Genomic DNA, 25,000 nt, shown 5'->3' with positions numbered 1-25,000 from the left:
CCTCAATACTCTGCATACTTTCCAAAGTCTCTAGGCCCACAAGAAAGAAGAATGCTTTACTGGGAAGTCAACTCAAGATTGAAAACAATTTTCTTAAGACCAAAACAAAGGTGTCAGACTGAAATGGGAGGAAAGCACCTTTTGTCTCTATCTGTTGAAAGCAACAATTCTGGCCTGCCATAAGGAAACCTGGTATATTTTTATTATTTAAGCTTAGACCATGAGAACAAAGGGAGATGGCAATTTAAGTTTCTTTGCAACTGAGTTTTGCCAAGCTACAGCAAGGCTGCAAGAGGTGTGTAGATGCCCAGTACCTTTCTGGCAACAGACATGTAGAGCACACCTTATCACACAGAGCAACACACAGTAAATTTTCTTCTCCAGCAATGTACATGTGCTGCCTCACCCCAAAACTCTTAATGCCATTAAGAGCCAAAGCAGCCTGCTGAATAGAAAAAGCCTCAAAGTTGGTCTCCCAACAATGTGGATCAGCACAGGGATGACACATTTCCAGGCAGATTAAAAACAATACACTGTGGGCACAACCCAGATATGGAGCTGTCAGTATGTTTACAAATGGAGATGTATTTTATAAAATCTGAAAACAAGAGCATCACTCTTTGTAAGATATTTCCCCAGTGCTCAAAAAGAGTCCCACCCCTTCTGCTGACACCCTCCATATTTCAAGGGAAATGCTTATGTATTGGTGCTGCCTGGAAACTTCTGCAAACACTTCTTTAATGCACTGTCAAGCATGAGTCATGAATTAGAGTTAAGTTTTAAGCTGTCAAACTTGCCAACAGCTCTTGCATTAAACGCTCTTACAACCAGCAGATGCAGTGGAGCAGGTTTGAAAATAAGGGTGTTCAGCTCAATAGAAACAGTGTTTCATTCTTAGTCAACTGGGTGGTCAGAGTCAGGGGTTCTCACTCACTTAGGGTGTCCCTCCATACCTCCTGTGAACTTTGTTCATCAAGTTTCAGGATCTCTCAAGATTTGCATGGGCAAACTGGCTCCCTTGTCCAATGGGTAACGCTCAGGTTTGGAGCCTCGTTTCCAAATCAAGTCAAATGAGATGCATCACAAACAACCAAAAATGAACTTGTTTTGAGCTATGGGCTGTTAGTTTTCTCAACTCGCTGTCTTTCAATGGTCATCCTGGGCCAAGAATCTTTTAAATTCAGTGGAAGGGCAGCCATTTAAAGACCACATGCTTGTGTCTTTAACTTTGGAGCTTGTCAGAGGGATGAACTTAATTTAGGTAGTGCCTGCTGGTAGCCCTACATCTGTCTTTGTAGAACAATTGCCCACAGACTGTAAAGGCACTTACAGGAACTATACAGCTCAGCATTCTCAGCTGAAAAGCTGAATTGTTTATCAAAAAGAAAGAACAAGTGTGTTTGTATGGCAAATAAATCCCTTCCAGGATGCTCAAGACACCTGTTACTCAAGGAAATTGAAGGGAGGAATTCCTGATTTGATTTGATGGACTTCCCTTCCTGCTGTTAGGAGCTGCTGGAGCCAAGGGCTCTCCTCTGAGATCAGCTATGCACTTTCTGCTCTGGCTGATTTAATGAAAGATTAATGCTCTCAGGAAGAGCTCAGAACCTGGGGAGTCGAGCCTTGTGTTACAAACACTGTCACATACTGGTTTGGAGCAGAGGTCTGGAGCAAAGGCAGGTCTGCCCCTCGGCACGCCCCATCCCTCACAGCCTCCACAGTGCAACAACCACACCCCTTGGACCAGGGTCACAGTGGGGGTGACACTGACTGCAGGCACCAGAGCAAAAAGTAGGGTTCACCCAGTAATTTTCCCTACCTATTATGGTCAAGAAGCTTTTTAAACTCTGCCTGGAGGATGCTGCAGTTATTCTGCACTGTTGACACTGGAACTGTAGGAGGGAGGGAAGATTTTTTGGCATTAGCATATTCTCAATTAACACTGATGGCACAGAATAAAGATGTCACATCACTTTTTAAAAGCCACTGGTGGAGAGGTAACAGTGGAGTTACAGATAATTACAGTGCTCAAAACTTTCTTTTTAGTCAATCAGTTCAACGACTAGTTGGTTTAGTCTTTGGTCAAAGTAGGCAGGAGATAAATTATTCAAGTTTTGCCTGGCTTTTTGTACATGAGCCAAAAAATAACAGCAAGAGTGTCTTGAAATATAGGGCCCTTTTGAAAAAGTGTATGAATAAGCAAGAAGTTTATTTTCCACCTTTGATTTTTGGTGTAATTTTTTTTTCTCTAGCTACTACTCTGCTTTACATGTAGGACATTAGTTGCTCACTTAGCTAGGTTAGCAGAAAACCCTAGCTTAAGGGCAGCCATTTTCTGTTTGACACAGAGATGGACAGTTAGTGACATTTGCACCTAATCAGAAATAACACTTCTTCCAAACACACCATGAATGCCTGATCATTATGCAAAGAGCAGAGAAAGGATTAAGATGAAACTTCCCAATGAGAAAGACACAGAGTTAAAAAAAAAAAAAACACCAGGGAAAGTGCTGGTGTATCTTGCTAGATGGTAATTGGAGAGGTGGACATGATGTCAGGTTTGCACACAAACTGGAAGAGAGTAAGAGCTTCTCCTGGAAGAGAGTAAGAGCTTCTCCTGACCCTCACTCATCATTCCTGTATGTATCAGGGCAATAATTAATACCATAAATCTGGAATTCCTGTCATCTGGCTGCTGCATTCCAACCCATGTTAAATTCAAGCCATGATTTGCACCATGAGACTTCAGCAGGTTGGACTCTTCCATTGAGGGTGCCCTTGTCCTCACCCAAGGCTGTGCAGGCTGGCTTCTGGGGCTTCAGTAAGGTTCATTTTCCAGATATTGCCTTCAAAGAAACACGTGCCTAGATATGTAGGATCTGAAAATTCACTTTTTTTACAGTAACACAGAAGATGGAGGTTATGTTTTTTTCTTTTTCTGCTCCTTTATGAACACTGTGCTACTAAAACTTCGTTCCTTGGTGACTTCAGCGTCATCACCCTTCAGACCTTCAGAATAAAATAAATACTAATCCAAGAAGCCTTTCTCTCACATCCCTCAACAACTCCTGTCCAGTTCACCTGACAGACCTGACCATTTTAATAGGTATTACCAGCACATGAATCACACTTGCACTGCACAGTATGGAGCCCTAATTTCAAGCTCCTTGTCCTCTCATATACACATAACAACCCATTATAAGATAGTGAGTATGGAGAGGAAAGTAACATCTGTATCCTATATTAGATTGATGGAACACTGATATTAGCATTCTTTACAAAGGAAAATATTTCTTAATAATTACAAGTTTGTAAAAGATGACAAAAAAAAATCTGTGATGTTAAAAAAAAGTAGCTGTTAGCCGTGGATTTTTAAACTCTGAAGATGTTATACAGTTTAGAGAATTTACTGATTTGTTTGTTAGTGAAAAAGATCTCAAGACAAAAACTGGTAGACAAAAATTGCTACTAGTGCACTATCAAATAGGGAAATAGATGGGTGAAGGTGGAGTAGATGGCCAACAGGAGGAAGAGGAGGCAAAGGAAATTACTACTGAATTTTAGATCTTAAAAATAAGGGGTTTTCTTTCTATACTTAGATTTCAATTTATTGTAATGTTAAAAAATGAAAGTATTGTAATTCTAAAACTGCAAGATAAAAATTGCATTAAATTGTCCAGTAGTGTAAGTAGGATGGAAAAATAAATATTGGACTCAACCATTCATATCCAGTTGAGAGCGTGAAGAAGAAATTAAGAGGCTTGTAAAAGGAAGAAGGAACAAATCCAGCTGCTTTAAAATAAGCCCTGTTGTCTCAGTCTAAAACAGATGCTTAAAGAGAATTTACTTCTAACGTCATTCTTCAGAAATGTAAGCAGAACAAGAAGCATTGCTAGAATAATTTTTCATTTATTGTGAAGACCAGCTTAACACTGTCCTAATGATACATTCCTATGACAAATGGTGCCAGAACTGTGAGGGGAGGCTTAATGCATGTTATAGCTGTACTGGAAGAAGTGAGAAAAACTTTTAAGGCCATTGAATTTGTGTTTTGATAGTGAAGACATGCTTTGAGGAACTTGTCTGATTATGCATTCCCACAGCAAAACAGCACCAATAGTAATACCAGAACAGAAAATTCAGTGGAAATAACTATGTGAGCACTAATACATAAAGTAACTCCAATTAAGCCTGACAGCAGACACAGAGTAGCAAAGACACAAGATGCTTATTTTGATCTCTGAGGTTGCCAGCAAATTTATTTTTTGAAAGCTACAGCAAGAGTAATTAAAAAATACTGTATTCTTAGCCAATAATTTCCAAATTCTTTTCAGTCCTAACCTTTCTCAATTACTTAACCTTCACAATGCCACTTACATGTTTTCTTCTGAAGACACCTGACAGTTAAGCAACTCCTCGACCATTCAGCAAGTCAATGTTCAAACAGCCAGAAGCAAACTCCAGGTTTCATGGCTCCAAGCTTCTTGCTCTACCCCTCAACAATCACCCCTGGGTAATTCTGTGCTGGTTAAAATAGCGAGGTAAGCCTTTCAATGGGCACACGCTGAGAAGCACTTTTCACCTTCTATGAAGTGTGAAATGATTTTAATAATTAGGTTTTTAATGAAAAGCTACTTCTCTTGTCTAGCTTTGACAAACACCATCTTGCTGAAAATTGCTATCACTGACACCAGCTGTTTGAGCCTAAATGAAACAGTATAAAACTAGTTTCAAGCCTATTTTAATAATAGTCTAACATTAGCTGACTCCTAAATGGAAACAGAAGGTGTTTTACAATCACTTATTATACACAGAGCTTCCTTGTTACTGGAGTAACAAATTACAGAGCCTGTTTTGCAGTTCCAGTCTGCTGAGCTCCTACAGGAGCATCGCACCAAATTCACACTCACCCTCAACAGTCCTGCCATTCCCAGCACAGCAACCTGTGGAACACTGAGCTTAATGCCAACGTCTTTAGTTTCACAACAGATATGGGGTAAGACACACCTCAAGTGATATTTCTCCTAAAAAATTGTCAGCTAAGAAGTGTAATTTTAATTTAAGTAAAAAAAAAAAAAAAAAAAAGACAAATTTGCAGCAATAGAGAGCTAGGAGTTCTTTTAGCAAGAGGCCCATAATTATCTTTAAGGAAATATTTATAGCTATTATTCACATGGGACTGTGTAGAGCACTGTGGTCTCATTTACAGCAGATTATTTTAGCTTTCTTCATCACTTGCTTCCCGTTTTGTTTCTTCCTTTTCTGATGAGTGGTTGACTTTATGATCAATAGTAGTCTCTTTAGGACTTTGAGAAGCAGATTCTGGGGACTGCATAGACACCTAACAGGAAGGAATCAGATTGCTTCAAAGTAAGTCAAGGCTTGAGTATTCCATAGGTGTCGGAGGATAAGCCCCAACCTGGAAAAGGTCAAAGTGCTTAGAAGTCAAAGGGAGGTGGAGGAAGCTGGCCACAAACCCAGACAGATAAAAGCACCTGACAGGGATGTCTGAAGAATCCAGTACTCACTGTGAACTGGACGTATCAGTACTTTTACATTATTTTAATCCTTATTTCTTTAATAGCTTTTGCCTCTTTGTTTATCCCTTTGTTATCAGGGATTAATGGAGAGAAGGAACATCGGAACAGACAAGCTGTATTTGAGGGCTTAGATGAAGGCTAAGGAAATGAAGCTCTGCTACCTGGGAGAAGGAAAAGCACAAGGTCCCACTCCCAGTGGAGTGCTACCAGGAAAAGAAAAATGGGGGAGGAAAACCAGCAGGTGATCTTAGCACTGTAATACCACAGAGCAGCTTACAAGTCTAGGAAGGTGTGGAAGAGTATCAGCTATTTATGTTTAGTTATCAAGTGCCTGACCACACCAATTGGTGAAACTGCCACCCTATAAATATCGTTTTTTATCCCTGGAAATGAACAAACCTCTAGGCAGTGAGCAGACTTCCTAATGCATCAGGTCTGTAGCTACGGTTCCCTCCATTTGTGGAAGATGTTCTGTGATTGCACCGTGTAGCCAAATTTAATGAACGTGTGCATAAGTCACAGAAATATTTAATTTCAAGGTAGACAATGTAGTGTGCTTTTTCTTTCTGAGGAGCCCTGCCAGATACAGTTAAAGATTAATATCATAAAACAAACCTCAGGGAGAAATTTTGTCTGCCTTCCCCCACCTAATCCTCAGCGTATTTAAAGCATCGTGGATAAAACACTACATGCATCTGGCAGCTAATGTGGAACTTCAGGGCAGAAATTACGGCTCCATAAAAAATGTTGGGATGTCTGGCTGACTCTGGAAATGCTAAGGAGTCTCTGAAAGGTACCCAGGTGATAGAACAGGTGTAAAACAATGATTTGCTGTGACAGTCCTGTGCATCAAGCAGAACCAGCAGACATAAAAGAAACAGATTACACGTTGTTCTGTTGCTTTCTTGAAAAACTATGAACAGTGGAGAAGGCATCTATTTCAATCACAGCCAAGATCAAAGAAGAATTCTGCAATGCAAAAAAGGGGCATTCTCTTAGAAATATAATGGTATTTATCTTCTTCAAACAATGTCTTCAGATTGGAGACTGTTCTCTAACCCCCCCATCCCTCATAACAAGAGCTGTAAACAGCCAATTTTGTGCATCATTCTGTCTTAAAACGTGGTCTGGTTTTCCTTCTGTTTCACTTTGCAATACAGCTGCTAGAGTTAAGAGATTGGATGACTATTAAGCAGAATGTCCACAGAAAAAAAACGTTTTGTCTGCCTAGTATTTCATGTCACTTTGCCCTTTCTGAATTAAATTCTTTTCCACACCTCCTCAGCTATGGGTAAAGGTGTATGGAAGTATTTCAACATTCTTCAGCAGCACAAAAATCCAGATATCCCAAGTCACTATGAACACCTCCTTAAATCGTTCAACTTCCACACTCATTCAGGGTGGCCAGATGAGTATAATTTCTTCATTCCTGGGTGATGGACAAATTAAATTTCTACAGTGCAGAAACACACAGAATGACTTCTTTTAAAGAAAGTTATCCTTTTAAATTTCATCGCACTTGCTTTCTATGACTTACTGACCCCCAGGGTGAAGCACTATCAACTTATTTCATCCTTTGGCCATCAGGCTAAAGGTATCACCGATGAAAAGGTGTTGCCCAGGTAAAGGTGCTTACAAATATTGTTGGCTGCTGCTATTTACAGCTGGTGGTTGTTCCTGAGTTGCAGGGAGTATTGCTGTAGGCAGTGAAAATATTCTGAAATGCCACTCTAGTGAGAGCTATATAAGGCTATTGATGCACCTTATGTTAACATTAACACAGTTAACTTGGATGACCTCTTTGGCAGTTGAGCAACATTTAATTTATTCGCCCTCCCTCCTGCAAGGTGAACAGGTGGAAACATAGAACAGAACCCTGGTGTCTGCCTCTCTTATTTCCTTAACACCACAGTGTTTCACAACTTGCTTGTATTGCTGCCCTCTGCTCCCTCTACAGGATTTTGATCTGTTGGAGATCTGCTGCATGAACATTATCTTCCCTGAGGATACGCATCAGTCTGTCATGTTGGAATTTATGTAAAGCCTTCTCAATGTCAACAAAGAACACAGAGAGAAATCCATTCATACCAATGTACAATATTCTCAGGCTTAGGATTGCTTACTTTGATTCCTGAACATAAACTGATTACAGGCTGATTTTTATCTTTTATCTTAGTGTATTACTGTACATTCCATCGAGAAATTTTAAGGGCATAGTTTATTAAACATACAGCTCAGTGTCAATCACTGTCTGTGGCATTAGCATTTGTTATGTAAGAATGAAGGTTTTTGAAGCTTTGCTTCAAAGTATCCTGTGTGTAATTGGATAGAAAGTTTGAGATACTTTGTTTTGAAATATTAAGTGGCTAAGACATTTCATGTGTAATATCACCCTCCGCCAGTGCTCTTTCATGCTCTTTACTTTCTAGGTCCTATGTCAGAATTATATGACCCTCTCTATGAGTCTGTCCTCAGGTTTATGAGAAAAATAATTTTAAAACTCTGTCCTATATTCCTGCTTATCTTTCCAGAACAGTTTTTTTTATTTGTAGCATACTTTGCTGGTTTTAATTTTCATATGACTAGCTCCCTTTTATACTTTAAAAATTTCCTTGTCCTTCAGGTAGGTATTTTTTGTGTTCTGTTGCACTTCTTCTGGCTTTGTTGTGCAATTCTTTTAATTTCTTCCTTCTCCTATCTTTCTTCCACAGTTTCTATAGTTTTCAGAAACTATTACTTCCTGTAATTGGTGGTTACTTAGCATTGTATCTTTTTGCCTCCTCTCTCAATGAGGTGTTTTTACATTTAAGCATTCTGAAATGCCTTCAATTTTCTTCTATGTTTTTACTTTCTTCTACTCACCAAATCTCCCCTTTGAAGTCTACTCATCATGTGTTTCATTGTAATTTTTAATCTACCTATAAAAATTAGAAGTGTTTTCCATTTTCTCAAGCTTAACCTCAGCTAGAGAATCTGTTGATCCTAGCATGCAGAATGAGGTTTTGATATTGCACTATATATGATTTCCTGCAGGACTGGCTTTTCTCTTCAGCTGAGATGGTGCTGAAATCAAACATTCCAGGTAACAGGATCATGCCTGTTGTTTGCAAATTCAATCAACCTGCTTTCCATTTTACTCTTAAATACAAAGCTGAGAATTCCCACTTATACTATCCACACAACTGCTTTTAATTCTAACATTAGCACTACAATCAAATTCCTTTCTCTGCTTGCTTCCCCCCTAGTTCTTTATAAAAACTATTCCTCACATCTTGGAACTTTTCCAAAGGGCATGAAAGATTAAAATAGAGCCCAGATGGCAAAGTATGTAATTACGTGCAGATCACGTTCCCAAAGTACAGGTGTTTTGATTTTTGTTGTTGTTGTGTTTGTTTGTTTGTTGCAATTTCTCCAAATCCTGTGTAATGTCTTTATTCACCTTGAAGTATCATACCATAAACACTTCTTAGTTCCATACATTTCATTTCATAGAGTTCTATACTGGTATGTTTTCAAGTGTTTGCTCTCCTCCAATTTTTTTTTTTTTTAAGCCATTTGATTTTACAATTAATGTTTATAACCCATGTAGTAATCCTCAGTTTAAGGATTTTTCCACCAGTCTTTTGTATACCTGATCTTACAGAAGGCAATCACTAACTAACATGAATTTCTACAGAGACAGATGATTAAACCTGGTTTGGTAATTTAAAAAACAAGTAAATGATACAAAAATTTCCTTTAGATTTTCGTATATCTATGGAAGCATCTAGTGAGTTTCAGTATAAAGAAAGTTTTAAAAAATTCTGCATAATTATAGAATTCCACTAGAAAAAAAAATATTAAGAAAGCTAAAGATGTAAATTGAGGACTTAAAGGAGAAGAAAATTCAGTGTTAAGATGCTTCATCTTACCCTCTAAATGACTGTAAAATTTTCTAGCACTGGTAAAACAACACCATTTCCTCTACCATCATTCTCGGATAGAGCTGAACCATTTCAGCTGAAGCTTCCCAATTGATTCAGCTTGAGGCAGACACTCAAAAATCAATCCAAATGTTTTAAATTTGGCAAAGGTGCAGGCATTTAAGAAGAGGATCTCATACCAGTAAATACTTGGCAATCTTATTTGCCTGAGCTGTAACCACTTCCCTGACCAGATGCAACCAGCTGTTTCTGAGAAGCCACCACATAGCTCTGAAGTTTGGGCTCCACTGCAGTACCAGGTAACACGGTTTTTATGCACTGCTGTGATAAAGAACCAGTGATTATAATTATCAGAAAAATATGCTTCTCTAGCAGAAAAAATTAGTCCCTTGCCAGAGATGGTAGAAGCTCTGTGTTGGGCAATATTGAGAATAAGATGGGGTTGAGCACTAGAAAGCATGCTGTGTGATGGGAGCTGAGTGGTCCCTGGTGTAACTATTTATTTAAATGGAGCTACAAACGCTTCATTCAGAATTTATGTGGCCTAACAAAGAGGGAAGAATTCACAAAACTGACATACAGCATTTATGTGATTATGTGCACATTTGAGAAATTCCTTCTGTGAAGGCGTCAAGAACATATATCAAAATGAGAAAGCTGCAAGCAGCATTGTTTATAGCAGAATAAAAGCTCTAAAATGGTTTACTGTAGCTTCCTAACAACCACTTGTTTTAATCATTACCATGTATAAAATACTGAGCAGGAAATGTCATTAGAATAAATTTTGAATTGACCATGGAAATAAATAAATGGAATTAATTTGTTATTGGCAGATTTCCTCTGTGAAAAATACTGCTTGGCAAGATTATGCCTCAAACGTAAAAGGAATGCTGAAAAATGAGCTTGACATTGGTATGCAAGGTGCAGAATAAAAAATATGTAGGGAGTGAGTTTTATACACTAATTAAGAGTAGTGGATTGTAACGAGATTCCTGGAGACTGGCACTCCTTGCATAAATCACTTGAACAACCACTTTCAAACAAGGGCATCTCAACCCTATCTGGGTTTAATTTTGAAGTACACTGCATACCAGTAGAAGCATCCCTACAACAGAGTTCACAAGGTCAGTTGTCAGGGGTGACCTTTTAGTGATGCTGCTCTCTCTTCTGCCCCAGCAGAAGCAGTGACAGCCCCAAAGCTGAGGAGAACCTCCTCTTGTAAGAGTTATGCTCTAGACTTCAGTCTCCTTGGTTCACTCAACACGTGCACAGACGGGACACCAACATGAAATCACCATGGGAAGTTTTAATACTTAAGGAGAGCAATAACAAAGTGATTAAAAGGGAGGCTGGGTCTAAATCAAAACTCAGGAGGCCTCCCAGATGGCCTTGACCCAGAATTTGGCACATGCTGATCCCACCCATCACAGATCATCATAGCTGACTGGGGATGATAACTTTTGACATGTTATTTAAAATGTAGAACCGTCAAGGCAGCAGTTGTTATCTCATGTTTTAAATTATCAAGAAAGAAAAGCCTCTGCATCACTTTATAATACAAGCAATAAACAATGAGCACATGAGTTTTCTCAGGTATTTTGATAAGAGATGGAATGCTCACCTCTATTAAGTGAGGTTTAAAGCACAACTTTTTCTGCTTCTTACACTTGAGTTTCTGGATTTTAATGCCTTTATCATCCTAACTGGAGAACTGTTATTTTTATCCAAACAAAACAGTTACACTGTTAGAGCTAATCCTGACAGGGTCCTTCTGGTTTTTTAATGTGTTTTCCACGCTGTAAACAGCGCCAAACAAACCTCCCAAAGAGCTGATTTTGGATTAATCTTTTAGGGGGGAAAAAAAAAAAAAATCTTATTATGTCATTCCAAAATTGCAAAGGCAATTTTGTATTTTGGAACTTGAATTGTCATTTAAAAATAATGATAACTAGATTATTTTTGTGCAGTATATTGCCTTGTTGAAACTGTTGGCAAATTTTTTCGCTTCCAGAATGCTTAACATTTAGCTCAAGTGACGTAAGCATCACATATGAATTCCTATAATTGCTTTTAGCTAAATTCTACATATAGATAGCTTCCTTGCAGGCCTGAAATACAGCAAAAATGTAGTCCTTTCGGGGGAATGAAATGCAGAGGACCTTTTTGGATTCTGATGACTACCTAGGATGTTTCATTCTAGATGCAGTATGAAGATGGAGGGAGGTAGTTCACAAGGTTTTGACAGCGTATGGAGCAATCCATTTGGTGTCTCTGTTGTAAATGTATGGGATGCAAATATCAATGCACTGCAATATCCTCCATTCCAGCACTGCAGCTGTAGTGACAGATTATTCCTCTTTTCTTGGCACAGCCCAAACTAAGAGTTTCTATGGAGTAGTTTTTAGTTTACCATGGAAATCTAGCCATATCTACTGAAACTCTGACCATCTGCACATGAATGTGAATTCCGTAATTTCCTCAGTGTCCTTATTAGGAAAGCTGCAAAGAATTCACATTTTAAGGGCAAAGCAATCATTGTTAAGAGCTTCTCCTTCTGGAGTTTGGACACTGAGGTAGCAAACGTGACTCAGGGAACACCAAGAACTCGTAAAACCACAATGGGTTGCATGCAACAAAAACCAGATAGACTCTGCATGGCCTGCAGAAATATTATGCACAGCAGAACTGTGGTTATAGCCCTGAGTTAAAATCACATAGAGCATGCTAATTTTGCAAAATTTAAGGATAAACAAAAAATTAAGACATTTACCTTCCACATCAAGGCACCTAGGTGGGCTATCTGACCAGATAAGGTTATACATGCACTCAAGGAACTCTGCCCCTTCTAGTTTATATCCAGGAAAGCACTGATAATACACCACTGTTCCTACGGGGAAGGAGGACTCGAACTCAGATATGTTAATGTAACTATGAGGAAGAACCAACGGCCTCAGGCAACCTGCAAATTAAGAAGAAGGAGGTATCTTTTATTATAAAGTGCTTATCTCAATCATCTTCACACATCTCAGTTATAATTCCTAAACTGAGGAGTGCAATCTTTTTCATCTTCTCTATTATGAATGGCATTGTCTGCATGATCTCCCTCAGATACATATGCCTCATTATCCTGTTTCAATCCCTTTTGTTGTTTAGCCCACATGCTTTGCTAGCGTGGGATTCACTCAGCAAATGAAGGAAAGGTTTACTGAAAATGACAGTATTTTGTTTCACAAACATTTGCTGGTTTAGCAGATGGCAATTTCTTTTCAAGGTAGATTCTTTAATAAATACAGATTGTCATTCATATAAACCATGAGTTTTATTCCTCCTCTTAAAACTGACAGGCACATCTTTAATATTAAAACTGCTCCTGTGACAAAGTGCACACAAACTGTAAAGGATTTGCAGGCAGAATTAATGATTTTGAAATTCCAGTCTGAGAAAGTCTAAAGGGACGTGACTTCCTATGAGCAGTCACATGATAAACACGGAATGAGGTTTTAGATTAGGTTATCAAAAAGTTAAGGTACCTGTTATCACCAGAAATTGTAACTGTAATCAGAGGCTACGTTCTACTTCTGGAATCACTTCTGAGGGATTTGTACCATGGATGGTACTGAGCAGTGCCTGTTAAATGGCCACCAACCATATTTGGTGTAGGAAAGATGACATGACTTTATAATGTGTCATTCACATACTTTCAGAGTCTGGTTTGAGCTGGTATTTAGATAAGAGTTAGCACTAGAGGAAAAAGAAAAATCCTTATGGTCTTAGAAATGACCCTCTCGGTAATACTTAATACTGTTGATTTTTTAATTTGCAGTAATGCGGAGGGAAGATGATTAGTAATCAGGGAATGAAAAATAGTATTAGAAAGCTATGAGACTAACAGGAGCTGCATTGTGGCAATCCATAAATAATTCTCTTGCCACTGCTAGGAATTTGTGAAGGATGTTCATAGGACTCTCATAATTTTATGCCTAAGGGGGAAACTAAAATCAGACTGAGAACGTCTTATAAGATGCTAACAACTAAAAAAAAAAAAAAGCATCTCAACAGCCCTTCAAATGGTTATTTCCACGACAGAAAGAGCTTGAAAGCTTTTTACAGCACACTGTACTTACTATAAAAGCTGTTTTACTCGCTGGTTATCTCCCTGCTCAAATAAAGCTTCAAGCATCCTATCTATTGGGTACTGCTTGTGCCCCTGATCAAGTATGCCCCACACATAACACATTGGTTCCTGCAAAGTGAGCAGCCCACTGAGCAGGATGCTAGAAGCAGCCTCCAGTGGGACAGAAAGAGCACTGACTGCCTCAATAAGACCAAGTTTACTCTTCTCTGAACTGTATCAGGGAAAATTTTGTCCTGCTGGCTCAGAATTTTAATGCTCGTTGGGTTCTTCATAATGCAGGACAGAGATTTACTTAAATTTGCATGAAAGCCAAGTGTTTGTGAGAATCCCTAGGTCTCCAAATTTCTCAAGCTGCTTGAAAACTTGATTTTGACACATTTTTGCTAAGTAATTCACATCATTTCAGATCAGTAATTATCATTATTATCTCATGGCAAAAACAGTTTGAGGTTGGATTCTTAAACACTCTACAATCCTTTCCCACTGCTGTCAGAAAAAAAAAGGCCATCTTAGTGTCATGAGACTCCCCTGCCTGTTGTAATCAAAGAGCCATAGAAATGTAATTGACAGCCCATGTAATGCAAGTGGACAAGTGCCTTTGATATTATTAGTGCTTGACACAGCAAAAAGGAAGTTCTGGAGGCAATTTTGGAACAGGCTTACAGAATTTGGCAAAATATGGCAGATACTTGAATCTGAATTGTTTAGTCTCTGCCTGTCTGGTAGGTACAGCACTTGGCTCTTGTGCAATTGGTTTCTTAACTTTTAGTAGCCCTGCTTGTATTTTGACAAGCAGTTAATATCAAATATTGAGTATCAACACTTGATTTGGTTTCATAGTATAAATACAGCAACAGAACAAAGTAACAAGCCAGGGGCTATCTGGGATACTGTTGCTTACCCAGTTAATACTGGCTGTCGCAAAATTCCCACCTGCATCATTGGCAAATAAAGTACCTGCAAATTAATCTTTTGAGTATTCAGCTCCTGTAGCTGCAAGATTCTTAATCTACTTGAATTAGATGTGAGGTGCACCCACTCTCAGAAATAGGCTGTATACTTCATACTGACACACATGATACCATTGCTGATCAGATACCCCAAAACTACTCTCCACTTTTCATGGGTTTGTGAAAAGTCCCCTTTTCTGTTAGGCCTATTCAGATAAAATGTGTGCATCTAAACCACTGAGCTAACCCTGTAAAATGCCTAAATTTCTACACATCTGTGCCACAGTCTAAGACAAGACCTTGAGGGACAGTTGGATGTGCCCCAAATTGAGGTTCTTAACTCTGAGGGTCCATACAAACTAAGCTCCAGTAACTTCTGACTTTTGTGTCTCACCCTGCCACCGCCAATTCTGAGAAGTGTCCCAGGTCCCCTTCCTGCCTGGCCTGATTCTGCAAATAGATGTGATGTGATGGTGTAATTAACTGCCTACAGAGAACTGTCAACTTTAGGAGATGACAGATAGGCTTGAGGAAAGTTGGTACTAACTTGGTCTTCTCCATAGCACAGAGAGTTAAAATCTCTCAGTGCTGTTCAGCTGGTCAAGCCCGTTACCAAGACTTGAGCTGGTTAAAACCAAGTCAATGGTACTAACACGTTACCTTTACATTTAAAGGTAATAGCAGCCAAGGGTTATTGAATTTCCATTCACTAAAGCTGGCTTATCCCCCAGCCATTTCTCACAGTCTAAGTGAAACTGAGATCCCAGGCTACTAATACTACTAGATCTACAGTTAATGGCTTTTCTGGCCAAAATCATTCCTGTGCACACTCTGAATTTTCAATCAATACCTATAGGTTTAATGGACTGTGAACCTGATCAACAACTCTGCTGAAAACTCTGACAGAAGCAGGTTCCAGCTTCTCTCCTCTACCCTACCCCTGTCCACTGCACAAGTCAAAGAAAGGTAAATTGCAGTTAGAAGCTTAAATCTTTCTAGAAATTAATCAGTGCAAAAGCATCAGTTGCACACCAGATCTTCTGTTTAACTTCTGACTAATTGAGCCCTGATTTTTTTTTTTTAAATGCAATGTATCTATGTCAGATTTTAGACTAGCAAACAAAAACCAATATTTAAAGTAGCATTTTAAGTATGGGTATGTTCAGAAAGTGGCGTCTTCTTTTCTGTAGTGACCAACAGGGAAGAGAAATAAAAAAAAATCTTAACAGAAGCACTATTTAAATACTGTACAGCGGAGCTTATCCGTTCACTAACATCCTTACAACCACAAAATAAAATATTGGCAAACTATCACAAGGTGCATGAGCTATAGAACAGGATGTGCTGGTGTACTAAACCTTGACAAATGGGCAGATTATCCCATGTTCCATCGTCTTGACATATTGAAATCATGTTGTCTAAGTCAGGGTAACGGATCTGGAATCCTTCATGACAGCTGATTATTAATTTATCGCCAGTCCTGTATGTCTTGTTATGAATCTCTGCATCTTCAACATGTGGAACAAGGCAATCTGTGACTTCATGAAGAAAAAAAATAGTAACTTAATTAAAAAAATATGACTAGCTATTCAGTAATCAAGCTCTTAAACAAAAGTATTCAGTTAATGTAAGTGCTCTGCTTAAACCATTTGGAAAATACATGCATTTCAGTAAGTATGTCCGTTCTTCAGTTAACCATCACTTACTAAGTCCATAGCACTTTAGTAGAAGCTGACATGGTACAAATAATAGATCATTCCCCCAGACTTTTTCAAGCAAACAAAATTAAGAGCATTTAGGAAGACTGCTTTTAATTTTGTCCTTCCATTCATCATGTATGCAAATTACACCACGCAGTCTGACTACCCCGAAGTCCCTTCTGAAGAGAGATTCTTAAACAGCATTAAGGACAGGACAAAAGGAAAGATAAAATACAGATATGGTATGAGGAACACAGAAAAACTGCAGTTTTAGCAGAGAGACAGATGAAAATCAGCTACATTTACAAGGGTTTATCTAGCTCATTCCACAGAGTTCATTATGAGAATGTCTTCACTTTGCTTTCATTGATTCTATTTTCAGTCAGGTAATTTTATGTGCCTGAATTCATATGCTTTTAAAGGGTGATTTTTAAGGCCCTGAGCAGCATCTCAAGTGCTTGTAGAAGACTCTCAACAAGGGAAATGACTGCAAACCTCCAGTGATACACAGGCATGAGCTGTTATCTGTGTACATGCCTCAAACAGCCTTATACCTCACTCTGTATACCAGTGCCAAAGACAACAAAATATAAAATAAACCCCAGAAGACTAAAAATTTAAAGATGTTGTGGGAAACAGAAGGAAAGGGTGAGGCAGGGTAAAAATCCCTCTGCTAATACTGAATAGTTAAGATAAGCCAGGAGAATATGAAGGAATAGTCCATGTGACTTCAAGTTCATCCTCCTCATAAATGCAAAGTGAGAGTAAAGAGAAGAGAGGAAAAGACTAAATATTGGAAAAATATAATCAAAATTATCCATTTGTCTGCCAGCAGTCAATACATGATAGACATGGTGATAAGACTTTCCAGACATCAAAACTCACAAATTATTTCTAGTAAAAATAATACTGTAAAAAAATTCTAAGCCTGTTTTTTTATGCTGTTTTTTTTCCCCCCCCAATGCTTCTATTATGAAAGACAATTATCTCCATTAAGAAATGTAATATTTATCAAAAAGAGACATTTCAGAAGTCCCTTGACATTTGCATAAAAAAGTTTCTGCCATTTTCATGGGTAATTCTTGCTAAAGAGGAAGAGGCAACTCTAAAATTGTATTTAGCAATTAGTTGTGAGCATGCAAAAAGCAATCGCAAGAGCTTGCTTGTTTGCTTAGAAGCACAACTAGAAGCAAGATAAACTGTCATTTAGCATAGGAACACAAATGACTAAAAGCAAATTAATTTCATAACGTATTTATTTATTTAGGCAAACAAGGGGATCTATTATTCTGAGACTCCGTCACTAAATTTTACTAATATGAAGTGGAAGTGTGTTGCTTCTCTAGTTAAAACACATTTTGCCTGGTACCTTCCCATTAAAGAAATGTTTTCTAACTTTGTACTTGGCTAACTTTTAGTGTGGGGCCTGGACATATTATTAGTCAAAAATTCTCTTGTTACTTGTAGCTGCTTGGCTGCTGCTGCTGCAGGAACCTCCTGCTGCCTGTAACAGAAAGGGCTGGCAGTCTGCCAGGTGGTCTGAGAACCTGCAGCAAGACATTTTACTAGAATTTATTCGTTTATAAATGCCCAAGTCGAGGAGTATGTGTACTCAAACAGAAGGTTATAAATGCATTGGTCTGAGGATGCAGACATGACCTTCAAAGACTGGACAACTTTCTCTCTCTCTCTCTGTCTGGCAAGTTAGTCAGCAAAGGAGACAGCAGAGGATGCCCCATAAGAAATCCCTGATGCTAAGCCAAGAATGCTGTCACAAAGAGGTTCCTGTGGGCAACCCCGAGGATGGGATGAGATAGATGGGGATCCTGCTCCATGGCCAAGCCAGAGATGGATGGCAGAAGATAATGTCAATGAACAGCTCACTCTCTTGGCATAACAGCTTTCTGTCGCTACACAAATGAAAGAGATGAGATTTCACTTGCAAAGTGGGGGAAACTGATTCTGTAACAATGATCTATTACAGCGACTTCATCCCCATTATTCCAAGTAACAGCTACAGATTGAATCATTTTAATCGGCTAGATGCTGGCAGAGAACAGCGAGGAGTTGCTCACTGTATCGCCTGCGACATCCTGGCTGACTTTGATAACAGGCCCATTACAAGCCCTGGCTAAATGTGAGACCAATGGACCACAGTATTACAGATCTTTTTCTTGATGCCTTGCAAGCAAATGCTTTCCCACTGGCTGCATTTGTATTGTTTAGCACTTAGTCAGGCATAAATTGCAGTAGTTGTCTCTCTGCAAACAACTGGATTAGCTGGCACAACTTCCACACGGAAAAGCTGAGAATAAGTGGCTGGGTTTTAAAATGTCCTGTCCTAGAAAATAAACTGCTTTATTTTAAGGACTTCTCAGCAAATCTGTGGGAGCTGCTAAACCATTTAAGAGCATGCATGGTCCTCAACCAGCATCGAACAGCAATGGCTATGACTTACACTCCTCTCTGGCAGTTTTACATGATCATCTAATATCTACCATGCAAATATTAAAATGGGTCAGCCAAAAGAACACCTTGGTTAGGAACACATTTCTTATCTTACAGAGACACAAAGAGGTGGGGTGCAGCAGGCTGCCTGACAGCCTGCCAGCTGCAAGGGCTCATCTGCACCTAACTTTCATGATGATGCAACTTTGCGGAATAGGAGTCCTTGGGTTTAGCAAACCAAGTATGCCCCCCATCACAGGAAGATTGGTCTGAGGAGTAAGTCTTGTTAAACACTATAGTTATAGTGGCCTATTTATCTGCAAAACATGCATCACCTCTCAGAACTATTTCTTCCAGCACATGGGGAGGGATGACCACCCTCCCTCCTTGCAAGAGTACCTAGGCCATAAAAGCAACTCAGAAGGAAAACATGATCTTTACCCTCTAAAAATTGTCCCAGGTCCATGCTAATCATGAAGGTGCTTGGGGAGTACTACTTGACATTAGCCAAACCCATGTCAGGGAACTTTCCAACGCCATAACAGTATGTGCAGTTGCAGAGCAGTGACCTGACCCATGCTCTGGCACTATTTTGTTTGCTAGTCTGTATGTAAACTCAAATGCAGAGGTCCAGAGCTCCTATGTAGCTCACTGTGGAGTGATCTCTGAATTAACCTCGACCACATCTAGCCACAACTTTGACAGGCTGGAATGGAGAGGAACACGAAGGAAGGATGAAAGGAACATAAGGAAGAATGGGTTGAATGCAGGGACAGCTCATCTGGACCTTGTCCTCTTAAAAGCAAACATTTAAGATCAATATTTTCTGGTTTCTTTGCTAGTGTTAAATCCATAGTACTGTAAGGCAGTCTGATGGATGGCAAACACTATTTCAGTGCATATTAAATAACACTTTCTCTTTATTGTTTTTGCTTGTTTTACAACAGTACACAGAGACTTTGTCTAAGGTCTGTGGCCATTGTACTAAGCACAGGTTACAAACTTCACAGAGTGCTTTTAACCAGATTTAAGAATCACCAAACACTGAGTGAGACAGATAAGAGATGGAGAAATAAAAATGTTTCAGTCATCTCACAGATCCAGGGACAAAGGCAAAGAGAAATGAGTGCTAAATGTCATACAGGAAAACTGTAGCCAAACTGTACTAGTCCACTAATCTCACTGCAGGTTTATCATCCCTGTCAGTGGGAGAATGAGGCACTGAGGACATCTCGAAGGCATCTGCCTGCAGAAGCACTGGGAGGGAAGCTCTTCTCTTGGGTTGCCATCTCCATGTGGACTGTAAATTTAGATTCAATCTCATAGGAAAAAGGTAACATTTGTTCCAAGTAGGGCAACAGGCTCAGCAGCCACATTATCACAGTGGGAGAAGATTAAAGTGTGAACAACATGACATATTGCTCTTAAACAGTAAATACAAAATTCCAGCCTTAGAGCTTTGGAACTTATGTGCGTATTAGAATTGATGGAAGTTGCACTTACAACATGCTGTAGATCAACACAGGAACATAACTCTAAGCACACAGATTTTTGACAGGGCATTTACTGGGCACCTGGTCACACAACTTCATTCTCGTACTGACACTTAAAATGTCTTGCCTCTTAATGAGAAATGACAGAACTATAAAATCAAATTGATTGGATGAAGAGCTCCAGGCAAATGTATTACTCTTAAAATCAATTCTGAAACAGGTTGCTTTACTTCCTTAGGTAGATAGCATTTGTTTGTGGTTAGAGATTGTTCTAGTAAACACCTAACAACAATTAAATGTACATAACATAGAGATATAAAATTATAATTAACCATCCTTAGCTGAATCCAAACTGCTGAGATTAACTTGAGATGAACTCAAAATGTTGAGCATTTTTACTGTTCAAGCTCAGCTGACAATACATCATCTACATATACTGGGATGAGGTGTGAATAGCATATCATGGCACATGTGGCAGTCAGCCCCTCCCTTAAATGGGTAAATGCAACATAAATCTTATTTTGCCTTGTGATAGCTAATAATGAATGGTAAAACATAACTTCTTCCTTCTTCAATAGTTGCTACAAATTTCAGATTTCCTTTTCTATATCATGACAGAATTTCTGCAGGGAGGAATTTTATGTATGTCATTAGAGAGCTGAGAATTACAAACCCTGCTATAATTCCTCCTTAACTGTTCTCCAGATGTGCCATGTTCCTATGCAGCCCACCTCTCTGTCATCCCTTTCTCTTTTGAGTCTGCTCCCCATACACAGAAGGATCACTCTGGAAAGCACTTAAGCAAATGCTTAAGTCTCATGGATTGCCACTGAACCTTTGCTTAGTGTTTCTGCTGAATCAGTGGTTGTATTGTGAGTTGGGAAGAAGAATGAATTCTGTCATCTAATTTTTTTTTTCCTGTTGCTAAACCCTAGGATTGTTTTAATAATACCCAAGGTATTATTGTACTGTTAATCAGGAAAGTACTTAGGCACTTGCTTCACTAAATCCTAAATCAGAGTCCTACGCTTCCAAATAATAAAAAGCATTTTTGTATATGCCTAATTCTGAGCACAGAACTTTCACAAGACTAATCACATAATTACAGTTATGCTCAAGCTTAAGTGCTTTGCTTGATCAGAGCATTGGCTAGCAATCCTTTTTAAGTGTTCTGTGCTGTAAAGTAATGATTATCTCTTAAGCAACTGTTGTCACATCTTCCATCACATTCTCATCTTCCAATTTAGTTTGTTTTTTAAAACAGTTGGCTGGAGTGTTGATCAACTGACACCGGTGGCAGTTTTGCTGTTGATGGCACTGTGATCAGCAACTTCACAGATTTCCACTGGACTGTGAGGGCTGGGAAGAGGTTTGAATATTCAATAAAACATGTTAATGTTTATTTTAGCAACTGCATTAAATGATACAGGTACTATTTCAGAGATGCACATCAAAATTCCTAGGAGCTACCTGAAGCGGTTAAGAAAACAGTTTTGCCAAGCATTATAGCTTTTTCTGGCAGTTCAAATACCCAACTTAGACATATGCTGCTGTCACTGTACATGTATTTTTTCTTAAATAACCGTGAGATGAGAGGAAGGCCATTTATGAAAGGTGGCTGTAACAGGAGAGGGTGTAATTTTCATACATTCATTATTTTTAAAGGCATCAAGCTATTTCTTTGATGCTGACCTGTGTCACCATTATGACCAGGAGTTGTTGGCCCCCACTGCCTTTATGTTCTACACATCAGCTGCCATTTCAGTGTATGCCATGGGACAGCTCATGACTGTGCTCCTCACACTCTGTAGTCTGTGGCCTCACACATGTCCAGGAGGCAATATATTATCAAGACTTATCGTGCCAAAAGGGCAACTACCTGAAAGGCCCTAGGCTACTTAGCAGCTGCCTCTGGCTACTCTCTCCAATATCTCATGCACCACTGTCACACAGACCACTTTAGGGTTGTTTCCTTCACATGTATCTCCTAAGCATGGTCCTCCTACACCAGCCCTGCTTACTCCTCTTGTGGTATGTCCTTTCTCATACCCAACCACCCATCAGCATAAACAAGTACACGCAGTTTTTATACATGCCGAGTGATGCATGATCCTATCTGGTAAGTGTGTTTATGAGCCACATAAATCTTCAACTGCTTTTGAATGAAATCCATATATTTATCTGATTTTAAATGATGGAAGACATCCTGAAATAGAATTTATTTTGCTCCACCCTGAAGACAATGAGACAATAGCTAATGACTTCAGTGGAGAAGTCACAACACTAAAATGTACACACTTGATTTAACTAATGCTTTTCAGATCTGTTGATTTTAATAGCTCTGTTGACAAGAAATAAATCAACAAAAAGAACAATTTATATCTTTATTGCACTTGGTGAAATAAATCATTTGTGCTGCTTGGATGTATTTCGGCCAAAATTTACACTTAGGATATTCATATTAATCCTGCCTTTATCTAACTCCTAGATGATGAAAGTAATTTGACATGCTAATTATATTAAAATGGAATACTGTTTCAAAAATGCAGTACAATAAAACCAAATCTGTTTATGCCATGATAGTCTGAATCATTTCAGAGTAAACTGCTCCTGTAACTCTAAACTTCTGCAGTCCATATGTATTCAATTTCCTACTTGAATCATGCACATGTCATAAAATATAATTGTTTAAAACTTCTGATTAGCAGGATCAGTGGCATTGTAAACTCATTATCTTTTCCTAGTAAAATATTGTAGAAAAGAGTATTAAATGTGCAGGTTTAATACTTACAAACAGTTTACTTATACTAGAGGTTGCTTTTTCTCTCTGCATCAATTTGTAACTAGTTAAAAGTAGAAATATGTTATCTTTTTTTCTTCAGGTTTCTTTATGTCCCTTTCAACACATGTGTGTACAAACACACGACCTCTCATGGTGTAAATTTAAGTCAAAAATAGGAATTATGGATGGGATGGATGGGAAACTGAAGCATGTATCCTCTAAGGAAAGGTGAAATGGACTTTTGTGGTTTACACTGAGACACACAGACATAGTACGTGTACAAGTGAGGAGAACGGACACTGGTGAACTGCTTTAAGAAAAATGACTTACCTTCTTGTAGGCACACAGGTTTATCACTTGGTTTCCAGCTCAGGGAGCCATTAAAATGTCTCACACAAATTTTTTTTGAAGTACCATTAAGCCTGTATCCTTCTTGGCAATGAAACCGGACTACCACACTTTCAAAGAAAACACCTGCACTGGGTGTCTTGTATCCATGGTCAGGAGCTCCAGGATCAGCACAAGCATGTAGGTCATCAAACCCTATGTCAGACAAAGATAAAATCAAACTGTGTTCCTTTACTCCTCATGCAGCCACAGTTGTGCTTTTTTTCCTAGGTTTTTTAATTTGATGTTTAGCCTCCATGGGCTCCTCATGTCCTCTATTAATGACCACTAGCCATCCTACTTAGCTGCTAGGTACTCCAGACACAGGAGAAGACCAACTTCCAGCTACAGCTCAGGTGACACAAATACTCTTGTGTTGTCATGCAGCTCCTGAGAAAACAAAGTCAACCACACTGCCCAGTAGCTGACTTGGATAAAAATAAAGCACTTGACCCAACCTAGCAGTGGAGATTGCACAGTAATATATCTGTAATTACTCTTGGGGACTATGAGTTTTTGGAGGTCTAGTACAGTCACTGGAAATAATAATAATGTGTTAGAAGCATGAAACCTAACTTTCATCCAAAGACATAGTAACTAGAACAGAAGACGAGCTGCTAGGTGCAGGGAGGGAGTTCTATCACAGAGAAAAGGGACACTGTGATGTTGGATGTTATGTGATCCTGCTATGATGTTGGCTTGGTAGCCCCACCAAATTCTTAAAACACGGTTATGAGAGTGCTGTATTACTGCGTTGGCACCAGAAGAGACTTTGTAAAGCCCTTTACTTCCACAAAATTAACTGTAAAATAACAAACAAAACCCCAACAGCTGCAATCATAAAATGTGACTGTTTATCACTTCACCAAACTCATTTTAATGTCATTTGCATAAACTGAAGCTTTTTTTACTGCAAAGCAACAAAGGTTTAGTGCAGCACCAAACAAGTACTGCATACTGAAAGAGCAAATAGCTTTAGCAACAGGAACAGCAGGGTGGCAATTAATACCAGTGGGAGGGATACTTGGAAAATTTGAAAATCATCATATTGTAGCTTTAATGTTTTGATTTTAAAAGAATAGGATCAGAGAGCCTCAGCTACTTCCTGCATGATAAGGATGAAGTACCTCCGTGGTACAGTCAGAGGGGAGGAAGATATGACAGTGGAAGACTTCTCAAAATACATCTTTTTCCTGAGGCCACATCGTTCCCACCACTGACTGACTTGGTGTGATGCTGTGGCAACCAAATGGAAAGCACTGAAGGTGGCCAAGGGCTCTTGCATTTGAACACTGACTTTCTTCCTTCAGGCCGCTGGCTGAGTGGAGAAGGGCAGCAGCACACACGGAGCCAGTGTTGCATGCCCCGTTGCCTGCCAGCAGAGGCAGGACACACCGTGGGGGCACCAGAGAGGATTGCACTCTCCTTACTTCATACATGGTTGGTTTTCTCCGAGGCTGGGTCACTGCATTCAACTCCCCCACCAAGCTACAACTTCCAGAAGGTGACCTGATGGCCAGAACCCAGCCTGAATAACTACATGGCATGCATGCTGGAGAAAGCCATTCCTACACCAAGCTTTTGTCCCTCTGCTCCAATACCTGGGGCACTTCACCTAAAGAGACTCTGTAATGTCCCCTCT

The 25,000-nt window shown here is 39.2% G+C and overlaps 1 protein-coding gene across 1 annotated transcript in view; it reads right to left on the bottom strand.

Moving 5' to 3' along the window:
- Positions 1 to 23,553, bottom strand: part of SUSD4 (sushi domain containing 4) — a gene marked incomplete at its 5' end in the record, with an annotated part of 30,920 nt that extends 7,367 nt beyond the window's left edge. Inside the window, 3 exons of the mRNA XM_008936054.1 lie at positions 12,234 to 12,422; positions 15,907 to 16,086; positions 23,302 to 23,553. Of these exons, the coding sequence (XP_008934302.1) occupies positions 12,234 to 12,422; positions 15,907 to 16,086; positions 23,302 to 23,553 (621 nt within the window). The remainder of the gene's footprint in view (positions 1 to 12,233; positions 12,423 to 15,906; positions 16,087 to 23,301) is intronic.
- Positions 23,554 to 25,000: the final 1,447 nt, after the last annotated feature.

The sequence above is a fragment of the Merops nubicus genome, unplaced genomic scaffold (assembly GCF_000691845.1).
Source record: "Merops nubicus isolate BGI_N331 unplaced genomic scaffold, ASM69184v1 scaffold5272, whole genome shotgun sequence".
In the NCBI taxonomy this organism is placed as follows: Eukaryota; Metazoa; Chordata; class Aves; order Coraciiformes; family Meropidae; genus Merops; species Merops nubicus.
Note: the sequence above shows the minus strand (reverse complement) of the source record. Positions and strands in the feature narration are given on the sequence as shown.